General features: G+C 38.1%; 1 protein-coding gene across 1 annotated transcript in view; it reads left to right on the plus strand.

The window, feature by feature from the left end:
* The first annotated feature begins 19,747 nt into the window (after positions 1-19,747).
* The window catches only part of LOC118854944 (leucine zipper protein 2-like), a 248,928-nt gene continuing 246,638 nt past the window's right edge, over positions 19,748-22,037 (plus strand). Inside the window, exon 1 of the mRNA XM_036765119.1 lies at positions 19,748-19,825. Within this exon, the coding sequence (XP_036621014.1) occupies positions 19,748-19,825 (78 nt within the window). The remainder of the gene's footprint in view (positions 19,826-22,037) is intronic.

A 22,037-nucleotide genomic window follows, 5' to 3' on the forward strand; every position in this document is an offset into this window, starting at 1 on the left:
TGTCCTAAGGGGCCATCACTTGGATCCTCCTTAGGGTCTGACGCTAGGAGACCCTGTGATCCCCACAGATTAAGGGTGGGGGGCTACCACTTGGTCTTCCTCTGGGAGTCCTGTGGTCTGTACAGCCTCCCCTAGGAATTATCACAGGGTTCTTCCTCAGGACTTTGGCCCTGCCTAGGAAGTCCAATGATCCCCAAAGCCGCGTGTTCTCACAATTTGGGGAAGTCCAGTGATCCCCAAAACCATGTTTCTCACAATGTGGAAGGAAGGAGAATTAGGAAGGTGACAGTTTTTTGGTGTATTGGAAAAGGGGTGGGGTTGGAGGAAAGGGGTTGGTTAGAGGGAGGGGAAGAGGGTCTTTTGTTCCTGTGTGACTTTGTATTCCCCTTATTATTAATTTTTCATCTGAAAGAGTTTTGTTTGATAGAGCTACTAAGAACTGTTTTAGATCTTGGGTTTTGAGCAATAATGATGGATTTAGGTGGTGATTATTTCTTAGAATAAAGTCAATAGCTGTTGTATCTTCATAACTCCTGCATTTCTAGAAATATTTTTATGTGACTGCTGCTAGGTACAAAGTTTAGACAATGTAGTCTTTACCTTCATACAATCTGATATGGGAATGTGACGTGTAAGTAACTGTGCTGAAAAAAAAAAATAAAACATAAGTTCATAAGACAGATCCAAAACAAAGGCCTGATAGTGAAAAGGTAATAATAGAATAGGGCATTCTAGGAAGGCTTGCCTTAGGTATTGAAAGTTTAAAGCATGAATGTCAATGGTATCAGGGGGAGAGAAGACACTTAATACTTCAGAATCAGGGCGAACAACAGAGCCTGGTAGGAGGAACATGCAGGATCCGTTAAAAGTAGTCTTGACTAACTGGCTTCTTTGGAAAATACATAAATTAGCTGGAAGGGAGAAGAATGCATGACAATAGAAAAGGAAAAGTCCAACTAGAATATAGAGGACCTTGAATCCGAAGGAAATATATTTGAGCTTTTCTTATTAGATAATAGGAAGGTGCTAGTGATTTTTGAACAGAAAAATGATATGGAAAAATCTATTCAAGAGAAATCTTAGTCTGGTAATAGTGTGAAGGAGACATTGGAGTGGGAAGAGTCTTGGCAGACAGATCTATTGGTAGCTGTTGTTAGGGTCCAAATGAGGACCTGACAGCAGCAGTCAAGTTAATAAATATTCAACACCTAGAGCTTGGTCAGACATAAAAGATGCCATCCGCTGCATCCTCAACCATCACCAGTTGTCTTGATTTTTGTCCTGCCCCTGGACTTTGATAACTCAGAAAGATAGAGTGAGGTTAAAGACTGCCTCACTTAAATCTAATTCATGCATAAGTCAATCCATCACCCGTGATGTTATTGGTTTTCTTTAAAAACGAAGGACGAACAACAACTATGTTCTAGGAACTGTACTAATGACTAAAGAAAAAGGAAGAGCATAAACAGGCCCTTCTCTCAGAGAGCTCACAGTCTAGTGAGGGGGACATTACACAAGCAACCATGTGTAAACAACATACGTACAGGATAAATTGCACATAAACTTAGAAGCAAGGAAATAGCTTAAGGAAGAGGGTGTTAGGAACAAATGTGAGAACTACAGAGTAGCATAAACAAGCCTTATTGATTGATTATCTATGGAGAGATGAAGGGAAAAGTAGAGGCAGAAATAACACCAAGTTTTCAAATCTTAGCAGTGAAGCACATGGGACTGTCATCAATACAAAGAGTGAAGTTAGAGGCCAGTCAGTCGATATGTATTTGTTTGTCATCCTCCCCTATTGATTATGTGTCACCTCCAATGGACCTGCTAACCATCCTATTTCCATGGCATTCCATCTGCTAATTCCGTGTCTTTGTTCAAGGGGTCTGCCATGTCTGAAAGGCACTTTCTCCTTACCTGAACTTTATACAATTCCTAATTTCTCTTAAATCATGCTCAGCTGCCACCCTCTACCATTAGCATTCTCTCTTAAAAATGACTTCCTGTTGCTTTGCATTTACATACACTCATGCTTTATACCCCCAGTAGAATGGAAGCTACTTGAAGACAGGGATCATTTCATTTTGTGCATGTTGCCCAAGGCATATCCAAGTGTCTTACACAAAGCAGGTAGTGAATAAATGTTTATTGAATTGGTTTAAAAAAGATAATAAACATGCTTCTGTACATATGATTGAATGCCATCAATTCTTTGATAATCTCCATAAACAGTTGACTCTCACAGAATCCCAAAGTTAGAAGAAACCTCTTAGGACATAGAATCTGATCCATCCCTGATCCATCCAGATGTCTTCTCTAGGATAACTTCCACAAAGGATGATTCCTCCTTCTCTTAAAGTCCTTCAGTAATAGGGAATTTACTATGCCATGAAACAACCCTTTCAACTATGGGAAAACTACAAAAGTTAGGAAGTTTGTTCTTTGTATTGGGTCCATCTTGATTTCCCTTTAACTCATTGTACTTCAGGTTTCTGAAGTTAAACAGAACAAATATAATGCCTCTTTCACTTGAATGCCTTTCAAACACTTGGACGTCCATAATACTTCTCCCTAAGTCTTGTCCACATAATAAACATTGGTCCTTCCTTCATCATATATCAAAGCCCTTCATCCTGATCATACTCCTCTGGATGCTCTCCAAACTATCAATATCTTGCTGAAAATATGGTGCCGAACACGACCTAACTAAGGTAAAGACCAGCTGGACTATCACCTCCCAGAAAGTAGAAGTATGGCACAGAAGGGAGACTGCTGGATTCAGGAAGACTGTGGTGGGAGGGAGAGAGAAAAAAGAAATTTACAGAATAATTTTATTATATATTTTTTAAAAATAACAGGTGGTACATAATAGAGTTGTGGTTTATATGCCATCATCTTTTTTCCTAAATTGTATTATGATTTAGAAATGCTTGTTTTATTTTATAAATTAAAAATAAAATAAAAACCCACCTCAAGTACTTGCAAGCTAGGTGATCCAAGACTTGTCACTTAAATTCCCTTAACCTCTATTTTCATATGTATCAGATAGGGACAATGATGCCTCTAGAAGGTAATTGTCGGATTATTTATAGATAGGAAGGTAGATATGATTATATATATGAATATAGATATACTGATATGATAGAATATTTTAAAGCAAGCAAAACTATGATATATATATACACACAGGGAGGGAGAGCTAAAAGAAAACTAAATTTTACTAAAAAGGAAAGTGTATACATACATATATAGATGTACTATATGTAAGCAAGACCATATACATACATAAATGTGTATATATATGTATAAATATTATTATTATCATTATGGTTAATATTATCAGCATGGGTGGCTAGGTGGTTAAGTAGATGGAGCGTCAGGCCTGGAGTCAGGAAGATTCATCTTCCTGAGTTCAAATCCTTCCTCAGATACTTACTAGTTTTGTGACCCTAGGCAAGACACTTAACCCTGATAGCCTCAGTTTCGTCATCTATAAAATGATCTGGAGAAGGAAATTGCAAACCACTCCAGTATCTTTGCCAAGAAAACCTGAAATGGGGTCACCAAGAGTCAGACATGACTGAACAACAACATAATGAGAGGGTTAAGATACAGACGTAATCTAATTTTTGGGACTCCCCAATGCTTAGCACAGATTCTGGAGGACTATGACTGTTTTGTTTTTGTCTTTTTATCATCAAAGCCTTTCGTAGTGTCTGGCACATAGTAGGTGTTTAATAAATGCTAATCAAATTGGATTACATTAAATTGCTCTGCACAGGGTAGGCACTTAACCATTTGTAGAATAAAACAATGAGAAGAGCTCTTATAGTAGAGGGTGGGTAGTGTGAGTAGCAATTAAAAAAAGAGATAAACATGGAATACAATGAGATGTCTGGGTACAGATGAACAGCATTTGGAAAACAGCAAATGGCACCATGCTTTGTGTAAGTGAAATGGCTGTTGCTTTGAGGCTTAGCCTATATAGTTGATAGGGTAACTTACTCCCTGCAGTTTATTCAAGCTGTCTAAGGTCTACACAGATTGCCACCTAAAAGCTACTGACTAGTAGTATGTACAAAATGAGCGTCCATAAGCTTGCCAAGCCCACCGAAGTCTCTTTTTGCTCTGAGTATCTCCAGGCTGCCAACCAACACTAAGTGCTTTTGGCCACTACTGATTATGCACGCCACTGAACTGGGAAGCTGTTGTGAATCGGACTCACTCTTCTATCATCTGTGCCCTTCATTTCTCTCGAGTGGTTGTTTTCTTTCTTTTGCTGCAGGAGCTTCCACAATTCAGGCCTCTGGGAGAAACTTTCCCTGCTCCCATGTAGTTCTCAAGCCCCATTAGACCATCTGTGTAACAGCTTGTGTGATTAATTGTTGCCTATCCTGGACATCTTTCAGGAGCGGGCAATGCTCGGCCTCCTCAGCTATGGGAAATACATTTGACTTAGTCAAATTCAATGGCTGTGCCAGTTGCCTGGAATTATTGGCTCGAAGAAATTGTTTCTTACTTACCATTTCTTTGTGGTGGTAAAAGCACCCGTGTTTTTGCCTTATTTAAGTGACTGATGCCAAATCTAAATCATGACCTCATTATCTGGTCGTAACCTTGGTGTGGTTCTCCATTCTACCCTCTGACCCTAAACTGGACCTGTCACCTAAATTCCTTTTCTGGGCTCTGAGCTTCTGATTGCTGAGAGTTCACTATATCTCTTCAACTCAGACAGGTCATGTTGTTCTTTTGCCAACTTTCTGTCACGGTTTGCTCCTATTTTCCACCTCTAACTCTGGGAGTAATTATAAGGATGACCTGAGTTGAAATCCTGCCTCAGACCTTTACTTGCTCTGTGACTCTGGGCAAGTCACTTAATTTCTGTCAGCTTCAGTTTATTTATCTTCTAAAAAAGAAAGAATAGGATTCAGTGGCCTTTAAATGCCCTCCCAATTCTGAATCTATGCTCCTAATCAAATGAATACTGATTCCTAGACATAATTGTCAGTTTCCTACAGCTCCACTCATCATTTCTATGACTTTCTACATCAAAATGGCCCGCCCTGTACACCATTCCTCTACTATGAGAGTATAAGTTCCTTGAAAAGAAGGATTGCCTTTTGTTTCTTTTTTAAGTGGGGAGGGGAGGGATATTCCTAGACTTACTTTGGTGTCTGACACATAAGAACTTAATATTTTTTTAATTCATCATTCATTCGCTCTTCTAAGCTTAATTTCCTCAATAGCAAAATGTAGAGAGTCACTGTTATACCGTGCTTGCAGGATAATTGTGAAGGACAAGCGAAATAATTGATATAAATCGGGCTTTGATATTGAAGCAAAGCACCAGACAAATTCAAGGTATCATGACTATGTCGATGTATTTATTCTATTGTTTCTATTAGAGAAAATCCATAGGAAACTCCTATAACACAGGATATAGTTTGTTCTTGCCCTGGAATGTGGCAGCAGAAAGAGATGAGATTTTAAGTAAAGGCCTAATAAGATACTCCTCCCTGATACCTTGGACTTTGTTTCTGTTGGCACCTAGTTGGCTAGAAGGCTACTTTGACTGGAATGAAGAATAGACAAGACGGGATAATATGAACAAAAAGGCAAGCAGAAACCACTTTGTGGATATCTTTAAATGCCAGTATGAAAATTGTATCCTTGTGAGAATAGGGAACCATTGAAGATTTCATCAGATTCTTCATTAATTTAAATCTCTCCCTTCTTTCAACTCATATGCTCCCTAGTCCAGGAAGACTACTTCCCTGATCCTTCTACCCTCTTCCACATCCCTGTCCTCCCCATGAATCTGATTTCTATTTCTTAAAATTGTCATAATACTTTGTCTTCCTATCACTTGCCTCCATTTCATTATATTTTATGGCATGCTTATTGGTGTATATGTCATCTCCCCACCATTAATCAATAACCTCTTTAAAGGCAGGGACTATCATTTTAAATCTTGGTGCCTCAGATGCCCAGCACCACAGTGCTGGTACCTTGCATATAATAGGCACTTATTATAATAATGTTTGTTGCATGGAATTGAATTGCAAATAGATCCCGTCCCCACTCCTGGGACCTAGTTGTAGAACAATGGTTTGAAATAAAACCTTTGAGCAATTTACTGAGTGAAGAAACAATCAAATTCTTATGAGCTGGTTTATGTCTTTGGCAAGCATTCAGTGGTTGTTGAATAGAAACATTCAGGAAAGGTAATATTTAGTTCAGGAATCATAGAATGAGATATGTTGAAGTGCCTTCAAGGGGTATCTTCTTCAATCTCTTCATTTTATTTATGAAGAAACTTTGGCTCAGCATGGGCAACTGATTTGTCCAAAATCACAAAAAGAACAGAGCAGTCATAGTTGCATCCTTGATAGCTGTAGAGCTGAAAGCTGATTTTATCCAATGCCTTTTTACAGATAAGGAAACTGAGGCCCAGAGACATTAAGATGACTTGTTCAAGGTCATGTGCATAGTGATTGTCAGAGCCATAAATTCAAATCAAGATTCTTTGACTTCAAATCTGGCTTTCATTGAACTGTAAAACTACTTTATAATCTTTACCATTTCAGATTTTTCCTATGGTAGGTAATGATTCTGGGGAATCTTCCCTTTGTGCATACAGACCATCAACCTTTGAATACACCTGCACATGGGTTGAGCAATTGACACTCAGTGACAACAGTGGGACTATTATTCAGATTTCTAAATTTCCATTTTACACACTAAACTGTCCCACGTCAGACAGAGATACCTTCCAATGTATTTGCCATTTTGAATACCCAAGTAGTTTTCTAGATTTGAACAAGAAATGAGGTGTTGTCTTTGGCCCATCCAACCAGTGGGCTATTGTCCTAACAGCTTCCCTTTGTAAGATAATTCATACCCTTGGAGTAATTTTTGTTCAATAAAATGTACCTGATGGGAAATGAAGAAAGGTACAATGAAATCTGACCCAGTGGAGTCAGGACCCACTTACACCAACTCCAGTGCTATATACTCCTTAGAAATTGTCTTTCAGAAACAAAAAACAAAAACCTTTACATTTAAAGGATTTCCTGGTTCAATTTATGATCCACCATGCCTGGATTTCAGATAATAGTGCCAGAGAAATGCTGTAAAAGGAAAAGACAAACAAACAAATAGAATGATGGTAGGGTCAAGGTTTGTTCTCTACCAAGAATTATCTTTAACCAGTCACTCACATTTTCTTCTTTACGTGGAAAATACTACTAGTACTACTACTACTATATGGCATTGATACATAATTCTGAGATTTCCAAATAAGTTTTTAAGGAAAGAAGGAAATAAGCATTTATTAAGTACTTACTCTATGCCAGGTACTATGCTAAGGGTTAAGGATATGAATTAAAGCAAAACAAAACAAAAAAACCAGTCTCTCTCCCTAGGAAGTTTATAGTCTAACAGGGGTAGACAACACCCAAAAGACAATTGAAAACTTGTGGGGTGGGAGAGACAGGAGAATTAAGGGACATGCTTTTGAAATCCAGAAAGTCAGGAGCAGGTCTAGGAGAGGACTGAAGGCAGGCTAACCTGGGCCTTCTCACAAAATGGAGCCTCCAGAAAGGACTCATCAATGGGAGAAGAGGCAAGGGCAGCTCTTACAGAGGAATATTTCATAGTGAGGAGGCCCAGGTTATCTGCTCCAGGGTAAGGAGGCCAAAGGCACCGAGAGAAGGTCCAGGATAAGCCAGTAGCAGAAGAAGAATGGTTTTGATATTCAGAAAGTCAGAAATAGAGCTAGGAGGGAAAATAGATATTAATGTCAAATACATTATTTTATTTGAGCCTCATAAAACTACATGGGGTAGGATACCATAGGTGTTGTCCACTTTTTGTGAATGAGAAAACAGAGACTCAGAGAATTTAAGAGATCAATCTATGGTCACAACAGTTAAGAAAATGTTGAAGGGAGAATATGAACCAAGGTTACCCAGAGGGGTATTTCATGCTTTTTTTTTCTTTTTGATGGGGAAGCCATAACTAGACAAAATAAACACAGAAGGTATTATTGAGAAACAAGCTCAATATGAGGGAGGCATGAAATGAGGGGGCCAAAAAAAATTAATATGAAGTTAAAGTATGTTAGGACATAAGCTTCAGAATGAGGGAGGCTTGGGTCCTGCTGGCCCATCCCTGATTGGACACATCTGAAGGATGGTATTCCATATTTCAGTCTGTTGTGTAGAAGGAATATTAAGAAGATGGAAAGGGCTGAGCAAAAATTGACTTCATCGTTTATTGAGGGTAGGTTATAGGAACTGGAAATGCTTAGTCTTGAATAGAGAAGATATAGGGAAGGAAATTGAAGCTGTCTTTAAGTATTTGAAGGGTTGTTATACTTAAGAGGGCACAGATTTGTTTCTAGAAGTAATAGCTAGAGGTTAATAGAGACCCTTGTCAGCTGGATATAAACAGGAGGGAGAAAGGCTCTTCTTCACAATTAGAGGTTTATAATAGGTTACCTCACTGGGTAGTAGTTATGTCTGATTTATTGACATTCTTCAAGAAGAGCCTGGATGATTTCTTTTAGGGACTTGGAATCAGGAGACCTGGATTCAGCTGTCGTGAGGTGTCAAATCCCTTAGTTCAGGTGGTGGGGAACATGCAGACTCAAGGCCACACGTGGCCTTCTAGGTCTTCAGGTAAGGTCCTTTGAGTGAATCCAGACTTCAAAGAACAAATCCTTTTATTAAGGGGATTTCTTCTGAATAAAGGGATTTGTTCTGTGAATCTTAGATACAATCAAAAAACCTCACTTACGGACTCGGATGCTGAGCGTTCCCCACCCCTGCCTTAGCACCTACAAGCCTCAGTATCATCATCTGTAACATAGGCATGTCAGTTTGTCACATACTTCACAGGATTGGGGCGGAGGAGATCAAATTAGGTAATTTATGTGATGTTCTTTGAAAATTTTAAAGTGCCACATGTACCATTTGAATGAGCTGTTTAAATGATAGGAATCTTGCTGAGGGTTCAAGGTTGAACTAAATAAATAAGTTCTTGAGTCCTATAGTGAACAACCAAATGATTCAGTTGTTGGTAGTTATCAACAGAGAACAAACTCCAGAACTCAAAATGGTTTTTAAAAAGAGTTTTATTAGGTTGATGAGCAAAGAAGGGAGCCAGAAAAAGGTGCAGTTCCCTCCTGAGTCTCTCCAAGACTTACATTATATAAAGTAAAAACAAGGTTATAGTGGTTAGGCAGTTGTAAGAAAAGGGCTCTTTGAGATGTATATTATCAGGTAAGCATAAACATTCAATTTAATTTGGGGAACCCAAAACACAAAATTCAGGTGGTTTTAAAAGGAGATGTGGGTGGGATCTACAGTAAGTTCTGGGTTAGATAATTTTCTAGCTGGAAAAACTTAATTTAAACAATATTAATAAATAATGAAGTATTTCCCCAACATAATCATTAAAATTTCTTAAGTACCTATTACGTACTAGGTGCTGTGATAAGCCCTGAGGTTACAAAAAGAGGCAAAGAGGCAAAAAACAGCCCCAGCCCTTAAGCTCAGAATCTATTGGGAGAAACAACAAGCAAATAAATATATACAAAACAAGCTATATGCAAAATAAGTGGGAAATAACCCGAGGAAGGCTCCAGAATTAAGAGGCATTGGAAAAAGCTTCCTGTAGAAAAAGGGATATTATTTGGGACTTAAGGGATCCAGGGAGATCAGTAGTCAGAGTGGAAGAGGGAGAACATTCTAGGCATGGGGGAGAAACAAAGAAAATGCCTAATGATGAAAGATGGGGTGTTTTGATTGTTGAACAACAAAGAGGTCAGCGTTTATCAAGCAGTTACCCTTTGCCCTATATTGTCCAGCGTGCTAGGATACAAAGAAAAGTATACATTTGGTGCTTACTCTCAAGAAGCTTGCTTTCTAATGGGTGAGATAATATGCAAATAAGTGAACATACATGCTATAGCATACATGGGAAATAATCTCAAAGAAGGGCAGCTAGGTGGCACAGTGAGTAGTGTGCCAGCCCTGGAGGCAGGAAGACTCAACTTTTTTAAGTTCAAATCCAGCCTCGGACATTTACTAGCTGTGTGACCCTGGGCAAGCCACTTAACCCTGTTTGCCTTAGTTTCCTCATCTTTAAAATGAATTGGCAAACGAAATGGCAAACCACTCCAGTGTCTCTGCCAAGATAACCCCAAATGGTGTCACAAAATGTCAGACATGACTGAAGTTGACTGAAGAATAAAAATCTCAAAGGAAAGGCAGTGGGGAGAAGAGACTTAGGCTTCTTGCAGAAGGTATAAAACCTACAGACTAGAGAAGCTAAAGTGGGAAGTAAGGAGAGGGATCATTACAGATATGGGACCAGTGAAAAGAAACGTAGTCAGGAGATGGAATATGGAGATCAAGGAGCAACAGGAAGTCCTGAATCTTAGCATGAGGAGGTGTTATAAAGAAGAACCCAGACTCAATTCTGACGTTGGTGTCTCAAGCATTTTATTCGAGAGGCTGAAGGGTTTCACATTTCAGTTCTGGAGAAGCAAGCACAACTCCACGAAAAGAAGAGTGCATTGTGTACAGAAGTGAGAGTAGGCTTTATAGGATTAGCAACTGCAAACCTCCCCCCCCCCCCCACTTCTGGATCAGGACCAGTCCTGGTTCTTCCAGGTTACCACATTCCCTATATGCCCATTTTAGTTGCCACGCAGTTGCCACACTGTTGCTGACCAGGAGTTAACTCTAGCCAGTTCGAGCCAGTTTCCCTGGGGCTCCTAAATTCGAAGTTTCTGAGCTATTTCTATACATTTCTGACTGGTAAAGCTTTTTTTTCTTATCTCAGCAACTTTTGAGTTGTCACAAGGTTGGGGGCCCTATGGCTCCATCTGTGTGGAAACTGAACTTTATATTTTACAATATATATTTTACAGAGGAGAGTAAAAGGTAAGAAGACACACAAGGTAGGAAGGGGCAAGATGGTAAAAGGCTTTAAAAGCCAACTGTAGAGTCCCTTACAATTTTAGAATTCGCTGTCATTGAAAATGAAATTATTAAAAAGGGCAGATCTACCATCCGTCAGTTTTCAGAATCAATCAACAAACATTTATTAGGAACCTATTGCATGCCAGATGCTGCACTAAGTTCCTGGGAAACAAATGCAAAGGATGAAAAAAAAATCCTATTCACAAGGGTTTAAATTGTAATGCTGGGGGAGAAAAGCACTTATATAAGTATATAAAGAAGAAATAAAAGAAACTACAAGGTAGTTAAATACATGGTGTAGTGGCATAGTGTTTAGAGTGCTGGGCCAGGAGTAGGGAAGACTTCTTCCTGAGTTTAATTCTAGCCTCAGACACTAATTAGCTGTGTGACCCTGGGCAAGTCACTTAACCCTTTTTGCCTCAGTTTACTCATCTGTAAAATGAGCTGGAGAAGGAAATATGTTTGCTAAGAATAACCCCATTTAACACTCCTGAACAACAACAACAGTTAAATAAATGGTAATTGGAGGGCAGATCAGGGAAGGAGCCATGCTGAAGTTATGTTCAGCTTCCTACTGGGCATCTTGAACTAGATATCCAGTAAAGAAATTTTACTCAACATGTGTAAAACTGCACTCATTTTCTCTCCCCCAAAACCCTTCTCTGTTCGTCATGTTCCCGTTATTGTCAAGGGTACCACCATTCTCCCATCCCATCTGGACAATAGAGTTTTCATTGGAGACTCTTCACTTTCACCTCCCATATCTGGTTAGTTGTTATCATATTGTTTCTGTCTTTGTAAAATCTCCATAGAGATCCCGTTCTTGACTCTGACACTGCTCCCCACCTTGACATGGGCCCTCTTCACCTCACACCTGGACTATTGTCACAGCCCCTTCGTGGTCTGCAGTGCAAATCTCTCTCCATCCTCCATTCGCTTATCAAAGTGTCTTAAAGAGAGTCTGACCTCCTTGTCAACCCCTATTCAGGCAACTTCAGTGGCTTCCTGCCGCTCTCAATATCAAATATAAAATCCCTTGTTTGACTTACGAGGCTTTCCATGACCCAGCCCTTTTCTACCTTTGTGGCCTTACATCACATTATACTCTTTGATCCACTGTGACACTGGCCTCCTTTTTGTTTCTAAAACAAGACACTCCATCTCCTGACTCCACAGTTTTCACTGGCTTTTCCCATTCCCATAATTCTTCCCCTTCTCATTCCTGTCTCTTAGCTTTCCTGGCTTTCTCTAAATCTCAGCTAAAATCTTCTGTTCTAAGTGAAAATTTTTTCCAATCCACTTTAATGCTAGTTCCTTCCCTCTGTTGATTATCTTCCAAAGACCTTGTATATAACTTGTTTATACGTAGTTGTTTGCATGTTGTCTCCCTGGCAATTAAGATGCCAATGTGTCAGGAGTGTCACTTGAACCTGAGACTTGATCTGGTTCCAGTGCCAACGATACCCCATGATGCCTCTGTGTAATAATAGGTAGCATTTATATTGTGCTTTAAGGTTTGCAAAGTGCTTTGCCTGGACTTGTGATTCTCACAGAAACCCTGGGAGGTAGGCATTATTATTAGCCCCACTTTACAAAAAAAGAAAATGAGACCAGAAGTGATGAAGTGACTTACCCAAGGTCACACAGCCAGTAATCCTCTAAAATGGGATTTGAACTCTAGTTTTCCTAAATCCAACTGCAGCACAGTGTCAACTGTGGAAGTCATTCTGATTGGATTGAAAGCACCCCTTCCCAGCACCAACTCATTTACTCAAAAAGCCTGAATATTGCTGAAATTGTGATTTTTTTTGGCTCAAAGTATTTTTTTTAATTAAGATTTTTTATTTTTAGTTTACAACACTCAGTTCCACATGTTTTTGAGCTCCAGATTTTCTTCCCTTCCTGCCCCCCCTCCCAAGACGGCTTGGAATCCGATACATATCTTCTACATATATTCTACATATATCTTCACGTTAAACTTATTTACACAGTAGTCAAGTTGTAAAGAAGAATTATGACTAATGGAATGAATCATGAGAGAGAAGAAACAAAACCAAAAAAAGAGAGCCAATATTATGCCTTAATCTGCGTTCAGACTCCATAGTTCTTTCTCTGGATGTAGATAGCTCTTTACATCATGAGTTCTTTGGAGCTGTCTTTGAGCCTTGTATTGCTGAGAAGAGCTAAGTCTAAAGTTAGCCATCACAGAATCAATATGTCTGTGGATGTGTACAGTGTTCTCTTGGTTCTGCTCCTCTCATTCAGCATCATATCATGTAGGTCTTTCCAGGTTATTATGAAGTTCATATATTCCCCATTTCTTATAGCACAATAGTATTCCATTACCTTCATATACCACAACTTGTTTAGCCATTCCACAATTGATGGGCATCCCCTTGATTTCCAATTCTTTGCTACCATGGAAAGAGCTCCTATAAATATTTTTGTACATATGGGTCCCTTTCCCACTTGCGTGATCTCTTTGGGATGCAGCCCTAGAAGTGATATTGCTGGGTCAAAGGGTTTGTACATTTTATAGCCCTATGGGCATAGTTCCAAATTGCTCTTCAGAATGGCTGGATCAATTCACAACTCCACCAACAATGTAACAGTATTCCAATTTTCCTACATCCTCTCCAGCATTTATCATTTTCCTGTTTTGTCAAGTTAGCCTGTCTGACAGGAGAGATGTGGTACCTAAGAGTTGTTATGATTTGCATTTCTCTAATCAGTAGTGATTTAGAGCATTTTTTCATATGCCTATAGATATCTTTAATTTCTTCCTCTGAAAACTGCCTTTTCTTATGCTTTGACCGTTTCTCAATTGGGGAATGACGTGTATTCCTATAAATTTGGCTCAGTTCCCTGTATATTTTAGAGATAAGGCCTTTATCAGAGACATTGGTTGTAAAGATTTTCTCCCAATTTTCTGCTTCCCTCCTAATTTTTGTTGCATTGGCTTTTTTATGCAAAAACTGTTCAATTTACCATAATCAAAATTATCTATTTTGCATATTATAATGCTCTCTATCTCTTGTTATGTCATGAATTCTTTCCTTTCCCATGAAACTGATAGGTAAACTATTCCTTGCTCTCCCAAATTGCTTATAGTATAAGGCTTTATTCCTAAATTATGAACGCATTTTGACTTTATTTTGGTATACAGTGTAAAATAATGCCCTACCATTTTCCAGTTTTCCCAGCAGTTTTTTTTGAAATAGTGAATTCTTAGCTCAGAACCTGGATTCTTTGGGTTTATCAAAGAGTAGATTGCTATAGTCATTGACGATTGCATCTTGTGTATCTAACCTCTTGCACTCATTTACCACTCTGTCTCTTAGCCAGTACCAAGTATTTTTGATAACTGCTGCTTTATAGTACAGTTTAATATCTGGTATGGCTAGGCCACCTTCCCTAGCATTTCTTTTCATTAATTCCCTAGATATTCTGGACCTTTTGTTCTTCCAGATGAATTTTGTTATTTTATCCAGTTCTGTAAAAGAATTTTTGGTAGTTTGATTGGTATGGCCCTGAATAAGTAGATTGATTTAGGTAAAATTGTCATGTGAATGGGTTTTTAAAGTTAATTCTTGGCTGAAGGAGGAAGAAAATTTGACAAAAGGAATCCAATCAATTCAGGGTAGTTGTTCACTCTTCCTACAAATTGTGGGGGGAACTAAAAAAACACACAAATTAGAAGAAAAAGAAAAACTAGAGTGGCAGGATTAGAATTTTATCTATGAAGAAAGCTTCCATCTGGAATCTTCACTGAGTATTGAGTGACCTTGGTTCAGACCATGATGGAGTCTAAATGCTACTTAGGGGTCCAAGATAAAAGGACACTACTCTGCTACTGTTCTGTAGCTTTTCAGTTGTGTCTGACTCTTCATGACCCCATTTGTGGTTTTCTTGGCAAAAGTACTCGAGTGGTATGCCATTTCCTTCTCCAGCTCATCTTATAGATAAGGAAACTGAGGCACATCACTTGCCCAGGATCACACAGCTAGTGAGTGTCTAAGGCTGGATTTGAACTCAGGAAGATGCATCTTCCTGATTCCAAGTCCAGCAAGCTATCCACATCCACACCTCAGGAAATGATTCATTTTAATCTTTAAGAATGGAGGAGAAGGAGAATTATCTTCCCTAAATTGATTATCAGTTCTTTTCATTCTCTCACTTTTTATCTCACTAATCTTTATCAATGTTTATCTTAAGTTTTACTTATCTATGTACTTATTTATCTTCCTCTCTCCAATGTAACTTGGGCAGCTGGGTGGCTCAGTGAATAGAGTTTGCCTAGAGTCAGGAAAGCCTGAGTTCAAATCTTGCCTCAGATTCTGTGTGAACCTGGGAAAGTCACTTTAACCTTTTTTTGTCCCAGTTTCCTCATCTGTAAAATCAGCTTGAACAGGAAATGGCAAACCTCCAGTATCTTTGCCAAGAAAACCACAAATGGGGTCATGGAGAGTCAGTAACAAAACCAGTATTACACAAAGTCCTTGAAGGCAGGAACTTCTTTGTTTTGTCTCTGAAGTCCTAGTGCCTAGCACAGTACCTTGCACAGAGTTGGCTTTTTTTCTATTTAGTACTTCATTTTCTCCAATTTTACAATTCTAAAATTTTAAACATTCTTTTTTTTTAAAATAAATTGTGCACCAAATTCTCTCCTCCCTTCCTCAGCCCCTTCATTGGGAAGGCAAGCCATTTGATATAGGTTAGACGTGTAGTCATGCAAAACATATTTCCATATTAGTCATGTAGTAGAAGAAAACATAGACCAAAATAAAATCCCAAGAAAAATAAAGCAAAAAAAAAGTATGCTTCAATCTGTATTCAGAATCCATCAATTCTTTCTCTGGGGATGGATAGCATTTTTCCTCATAAGTCCTTCAAAGTTGTCTTGGATCGTCGTATTGCTGAGCATTGATAAGTTGTTCACAGTTCATTATCTTATAATATTGCTGTTACTGTGTACAATGTTCTTCTGGTTCTACTCATTTCACTTTGCATCCATTCATGTGAATCTTTGCAGGTTTTTCTGAGCATCTAGCTCATCATTTCTTATAGCACATAGTATTCCATCACAGTCATATACAATAACTTGTTCAGACATTCCCCAATTGATGGGCATCTTCTCAATTTCCAATTTTTTGCCACCAGAAAAGAAATGCTATAAATATAAATATTTTTGTACATATAAATCCTTTTCATTTTTTAAAATCTCTTTTGGGATACAGATCTTGTAGTAGTATTTTTAGGTCAAAGTGTATAAATGGTTTTATAGACCTTTGGGCTCTTATATTTGTAAATTTTACTCATTTTTCTATATGTTTGAGGGATGAGACCTGTATAAAAGAAACTTGCTTCATTTTTTTTCAGTTATAATTGCTAAACATATTTTCTTCCATCCTATCTGCCCATTTATTCTATTCTCCCTCTCCTTTCAACCTGTCCCTCTTCAAAAGTGTTTTGCTTCTGACTACCACCTCCCCCAATCCACCCTCTCTTCTATGAGCAACACCCTGCCTCCTTCCCTTATCCTGTTTCTCTTCTCCTTTCCTGTAGGGTAAGAGAGATTTCTATACCTGAATGTGTATGTTATTCCGTCTTTGAGCCAATCCTGATGAGAGTAAGGTTCAAGTATTCCCCTCCACCTCCCCCATTTCCCCACCACTTTAAAAGCTCTTTCTTGCCTCTTTTATGTGAGATAATTTGCCCCATTCTATCTCACCTTTTCCCTTTCTCCCAGTGCCTTCCTCTTTCTTACCCCTTAATTATTATTATTTTTTAGATATCATCATATTCAGTTCACACTTGGGTTCTCTGTCTATAGATACTTCTTCTAACTGCCCTAATAATGAAAAGTTCTTATAAGTAACATATATCACTATCCCACATAGGAATGTAAACAATTTAACCTTTTTAAGTCATTACAATTTCCTTTTCCTGTTTACCTTTTTATTCTTCTCTTGAGTTTTGTATTTGAAAGTGAAATTTCTGTTCAACTTTGGTCTTTTCATCAGGAATGATTAAAAATCCTCTATTTCATTGACTCTCTATTTTTTCCCTTGAAGGATTATACACAGTCATGCTGTATAGGTAATTCTTGGTTATTATCCTAGCTGCTTTGCCCTCTAAAATATCATATTCCAAGCCTTCCAATCCTCTAATGTAGAAGCTGCTAAATCTTTTGTTATTTTTGACTATGGCTGCACAGTACTTGATTTTTTTCCTGGCTGCTTACAATATTCTCCCCTTGGCCTGCAAATTCTGGAGTTTGGCTATAATATTCCTGGGAGTTTTCATTTTGGTATTTCAGGAAAAAATCAGTAGATTTCTTTCAATTTCTATTTTATCTTCTGGTTTTAGAATATCAGGATAGTTATCCTTGATAATTTCTTTAAAGATGGTATCTAAGTTCTTTTATTTGTTTGTTTATTTTTGATCATGGATTTCAGGTAGTCCAATATTTGTAAAATTATCTGTTCTGGATCTACTTTCCAGGTCAGTTGTTTTCACATTGTCTAATTTTTTTTCATTCTTTTGGTTTTGTTTTATCATTTCTTCATGTCTCTTGGAGCATTCCTCTGCTTTTTTATGTGTCTTAAACTATATATTTATTTTCAAATTTATTTATTTATTTTTAGTTTACAGCATTCAGCTCATTCCTGTGCTTTTTTTCGAGCTCTTCTCTTCAGTGAATTTTTATGTATCTTTTTTTCCATTTGTCCAATTCTGCTTTTTGAGGCTTTCTCCTCCTCATTGGATTTTTGTACCTCTTTTTTACCAATTGGCCTAGTCTGTTTTTTAATGTGTTATTTTCTTGAGCATTTTTCTGCTTTCTTTACCAAGTTCTTGACCCTTTTTCCATGCTTTTCTTGCATCATTCTCATTTCTCTTCCCACTTTAAAATACCTCTCTGTTGCAAAAATTCAGCTAGCAGCTGCTATGGGGGTGAAAGACTAACACAAGCCGAACAACAAGAATGCTGCCAGCACAAGTTCTTTTGATCTGCTTTACTAAGGAAAGCAATGTTAAGGCGTTAACAATCTTATTTCAATCTAACATATACCTATATCATTCACTTAGTACAGGGGTAAAAAGCCAGCACCCTGAACTTCAGAGCAAATACAAATTACAAAGATACATTATGAACAGACCAAATACAATTCATAGTTACCAAGAAGCCATCAACATCTGAGTTCAGGAGCTGGGGAGCTCATAACAACGGCTGGCCCAGAGTCACAAGCCATTCCTCCTGTGGCTCAGAGCCCCAGAAAATAACTCTGTTCTCTTTTTATACACTCTTTAGCCACCATCAAACATCATCTGAGAGATCAGAATTCAGACTCCTAATATTGGCTCTGGTCTTAGCAACTCCACTTAGGACCCTGAGGGCTTCATGCCCACATAGGCTGTACCACCTAGTAAATAGGCATTTGGGCCTTGTGCTTTGCACCTAGTAAGGCTCAATCAAAGACACTTAATTACATTATCACAGTAAAAAGGTCCCAACTTAGTTGATATTACACTCTCGTACTTTATTTTTGAATTCCTTTTTTAGCTTTTCTGTGGCCTGAGACCAATTTATATTCTTCTCTGACATGTTAGATATAGGAGTTTTGAATTTGTCATATTCTTCTGAGGGTGTGATTTGTTTTTCCTTGTCACCATAATAACTTTCTATGGTAAGAATTTTTTTTTTTCTGTTTGCTCATTTTTCCAGTCTATTTTTTTTTTTTTTTTTACTTTTGACTCTGCTAAAGTAGGACTCTGCTTCTAGGATGAAGGATGCATTGTCCCAAGCTTCAGGGGGTTTGTGCAGCTTTTTTCAGAAATACTTTTAGGGACCTGTAAGTTTTCAGTTCTTCCAAGGTGTACGATCTAAGGAGGGGTATGTTTACTACTCTCTTGGCCTATGTTCTGGTCTATGAGTGACCACAAGCACTCTTGTATGCCCTGGAACTATGATGAGCATCTGCCCTCCACTGTGGCACCAAGCTCAGCTTTGCTGGTGCTCCTCCTTACTCTGGAACTTCCACCCAGGCCTGTACCCTGCATCTGAGTATGGGCAAAGAAACAGAGTCCTGTCTGAGTGCCAGTAAAGAGACCCCTGTAATGTCCTTCTGAACAGTTGTTTAGTCCCTTTACCATTTGTGGGCTGGGAGCTCTGGAAGCAGTTGCTGCAGCTACTGATTAAGTGGCTTCCAAGGCTAGCTTCTGGTTTGCTAGAGTGGTTTTGTGCTGGCGCAGTCTGCTCCACTCTGACCCAGGTGCAAGAGACCTTTCCTCCTGACCTTCTAAGTTATCTTGGGCTGGAGAATTGTTTCACCTCATCCTTTTGTGGGTTCTTCCACTCCAGAGTTTGTTTTAGGGCATAATTTAAAGGTGTTTGGAGGGGTTTGGGGGAGAGATCAGGTGAGTCCCTGCCTTTTCTCTACCATTTTGACTCTACACCCGCACTTCCATGGTAGGTTTTTAATAACTGTTGGATTGAATTGTTAACATATGATGCCATGAATATGTTAAGCATATAATTTAATCCTTTAAGTGAGCATTGTAATGATAATTCATCCAAAGCTTTCAATGAGGAAGGGGAAAATGTCTTCTCTAATTACGGACTTATAGGCTTCCGATTTATTTATGTTCTATCTGGCATCTTGAACAACTTATCCCTGTACAAAACATAAACCGATGCTTCTGAAATATTTAGAGGAATCCTTAATATTTTATCATTTTTCAGTAATAAAACCATGTTCTTTTCTCAGAATAAAAGCTTGAAAAACAAGCTCCTGTCAGGAAACAAGTTATGTGGAATCCATGCTGAAGAGGTGAGTGGAGCCCTTACCCTCCCAGCTCTAAGAGAATCCTAACAACAGCGGTGCCAAACATGTCAATCTGACAATGTTCCAGCCCCTCTAGGTTTGGCGATAGTAATCTATTATTGCGGAGTATAGTATGGGGACTTCTGAGATTTTTCCCACATCAATCCAATGATCTTAAATGTGTCTCCTGCTAGGTTGCTCTGGTTTCATTCCAACTGACTGAGATATCAAAATCAATTTGAAAAATTCTCACCGGATTCTTCTCTGGGGAAGTTCAGTGAATCCAAAGGTGAATGCTAAACTTGATGGTGAAATCTTGGAATCCCTACAGATAATAACATTTCCTCATGAACAGGTCCTCAAAGATTGAGCTATTTCATTCTGAGAAACTTGTTTCTATGTTATAATATAGAATCCTCAAAGTCTCCCCACCCCCACTGCCCAAGGCCATCATAGACTCTTTTAGGGAATCTATGAGGTCAAAACAATTTTCATAACAGTACTAAGAAATTTTAATTTCTAATATGGTACATATCAACACATTATCAAAGGTTCTCAATAATTAAGAGAAAAAGTAGCCCTAAGACCAAAATTTTGATAATTAGTGATCAACACGAAGCAAAGACATTTGGATGGACAGTGAAGAAGAAACATCCTTCAGATACTCACCTCAAGTTGACATGGTGTGTTTTCTGTGAGTGTGTGTGTGTGTGTGTGTGTGTGTTTTTTCCCCTGGTGCAGGATGAAATTGTTTGTTTGCAAATGAAACACCCATTCATTTATTTTTTTTAAATAATATTTTTATTTTTCTCCAGTTACATTTTTAACATTGATTTAAAAAAAATAGTTCCACATTTTTTCTCTCCCTCCCTCAACTCCCTCCTCAGTGAAATGGCAAACAATTTGATATAGATTATACATGTTCAGTCATGCAAAACATATTATCATAATAGTGATGTTGTGAAAGAAGACACAGACCCAAAGGAAAGCCATTTTTATACTACTACAATTTAAAACCTTATTTTTTCTTTTTGAAAAGCCTCCTTTATCCAACCATACATTTAAATAAACTAAAGCCCCAAGCCAGGGACTTAAGATACCTAGTCTTGAATCTAGCTATTAGACTAAGTGAATGCATAAAAATATCAGCTCAGTTTACATTTACATAGCAGTTGCTCTCATCTGATGCATTCAACAGCACCATTGAGGAAGATGTTGTAAGAAGTATTATTCCCACTTTACAGATAAGTAAGTCTTGGAGACATACATTTGTCTCTGCAAGATAACATGGCTAGCAAGTAACTGAGCATAGAGTTCAGGTCTTCTGACTCAGTCAATGCCTAGTTCTTTCCAATATGTGTGTATTTAAAGGTGTCAGAGTCAGGGGGAAGAGATTGTGCACATCAACTTAGAATATATGCAAGTCATCAGGAAATCAGTGGCATCTTTCATTATTCACAGTAAAGCAGGCACACAGCAAAACATAGTTGAAAGGAAAGTGATGGTCACTAATTGAAAAGTGGCTTAAGATTTGCTAAAAGAAAAGCCAAAAAGTAATGACTTGGCTAAGCTTCCTCTCTAGATTATAAAAGTAATAACTAACTTCTTATAGCACTTTATGATTCACAAAGTACTTCAAATCTATTATCTCCCTTGAGCCTCACAACAATCCCAAATGTAGGTGGTATTGTTATGCCCATTTTTTCAGAAGAGGAAACAGAGGCTGAGAGAGGTTGGGTCTTGCCCAGCTTCACACAGCTAATAAGATTATCCTAAGAGCTATTTCTTACTGCTGGCGTTTGATCTGGGGAGAAGTTAATTGGTCTTTATGCTCTCTGAATGGCCTCAAAAAAATTTCCTCTTTATTTAGGCCTCATTTTTCTTCTCTGCTAAATGAAGGGGTTGGACAAGATCACAAATCAAGGATTTTTAAGCTGTTTTTTTTGTGTATGTTATGGAACCCTTTAGCAGTAGGCTGGAGCCTATAGACCCCTCCTGAGGATGTTTTTAAATGCACAAAATAAAATACAAAGGATTACAAAAGACAACAATTATATTTAAATGCAGCTAAATATATATATATATATTATATATATATATATACACATATATATATATATATATATATATATATATATATATATATACACATATATTCATTTCAATTCCGTTAACATTTATTAAGCTCTATGTGCTGGGCATTGTGCTAATCACTGGT

This window comes from Trichosurus vulpecula, chromosome 6 (genome assembly GCF_011100635.1).
Source record: "Trichosurus vulpecula isolate mTriVul1 chromosome 6, mTriVul1.pri, whole genome shotgun sequence".
In the NCBI taxonomy this organism is placed as follows: Eukaryota; Metazoa; Chordata; class Mammalia; order Diprotodontia; family Phalangeridae; genus Trichosurus; species Trichosurus vulpecula.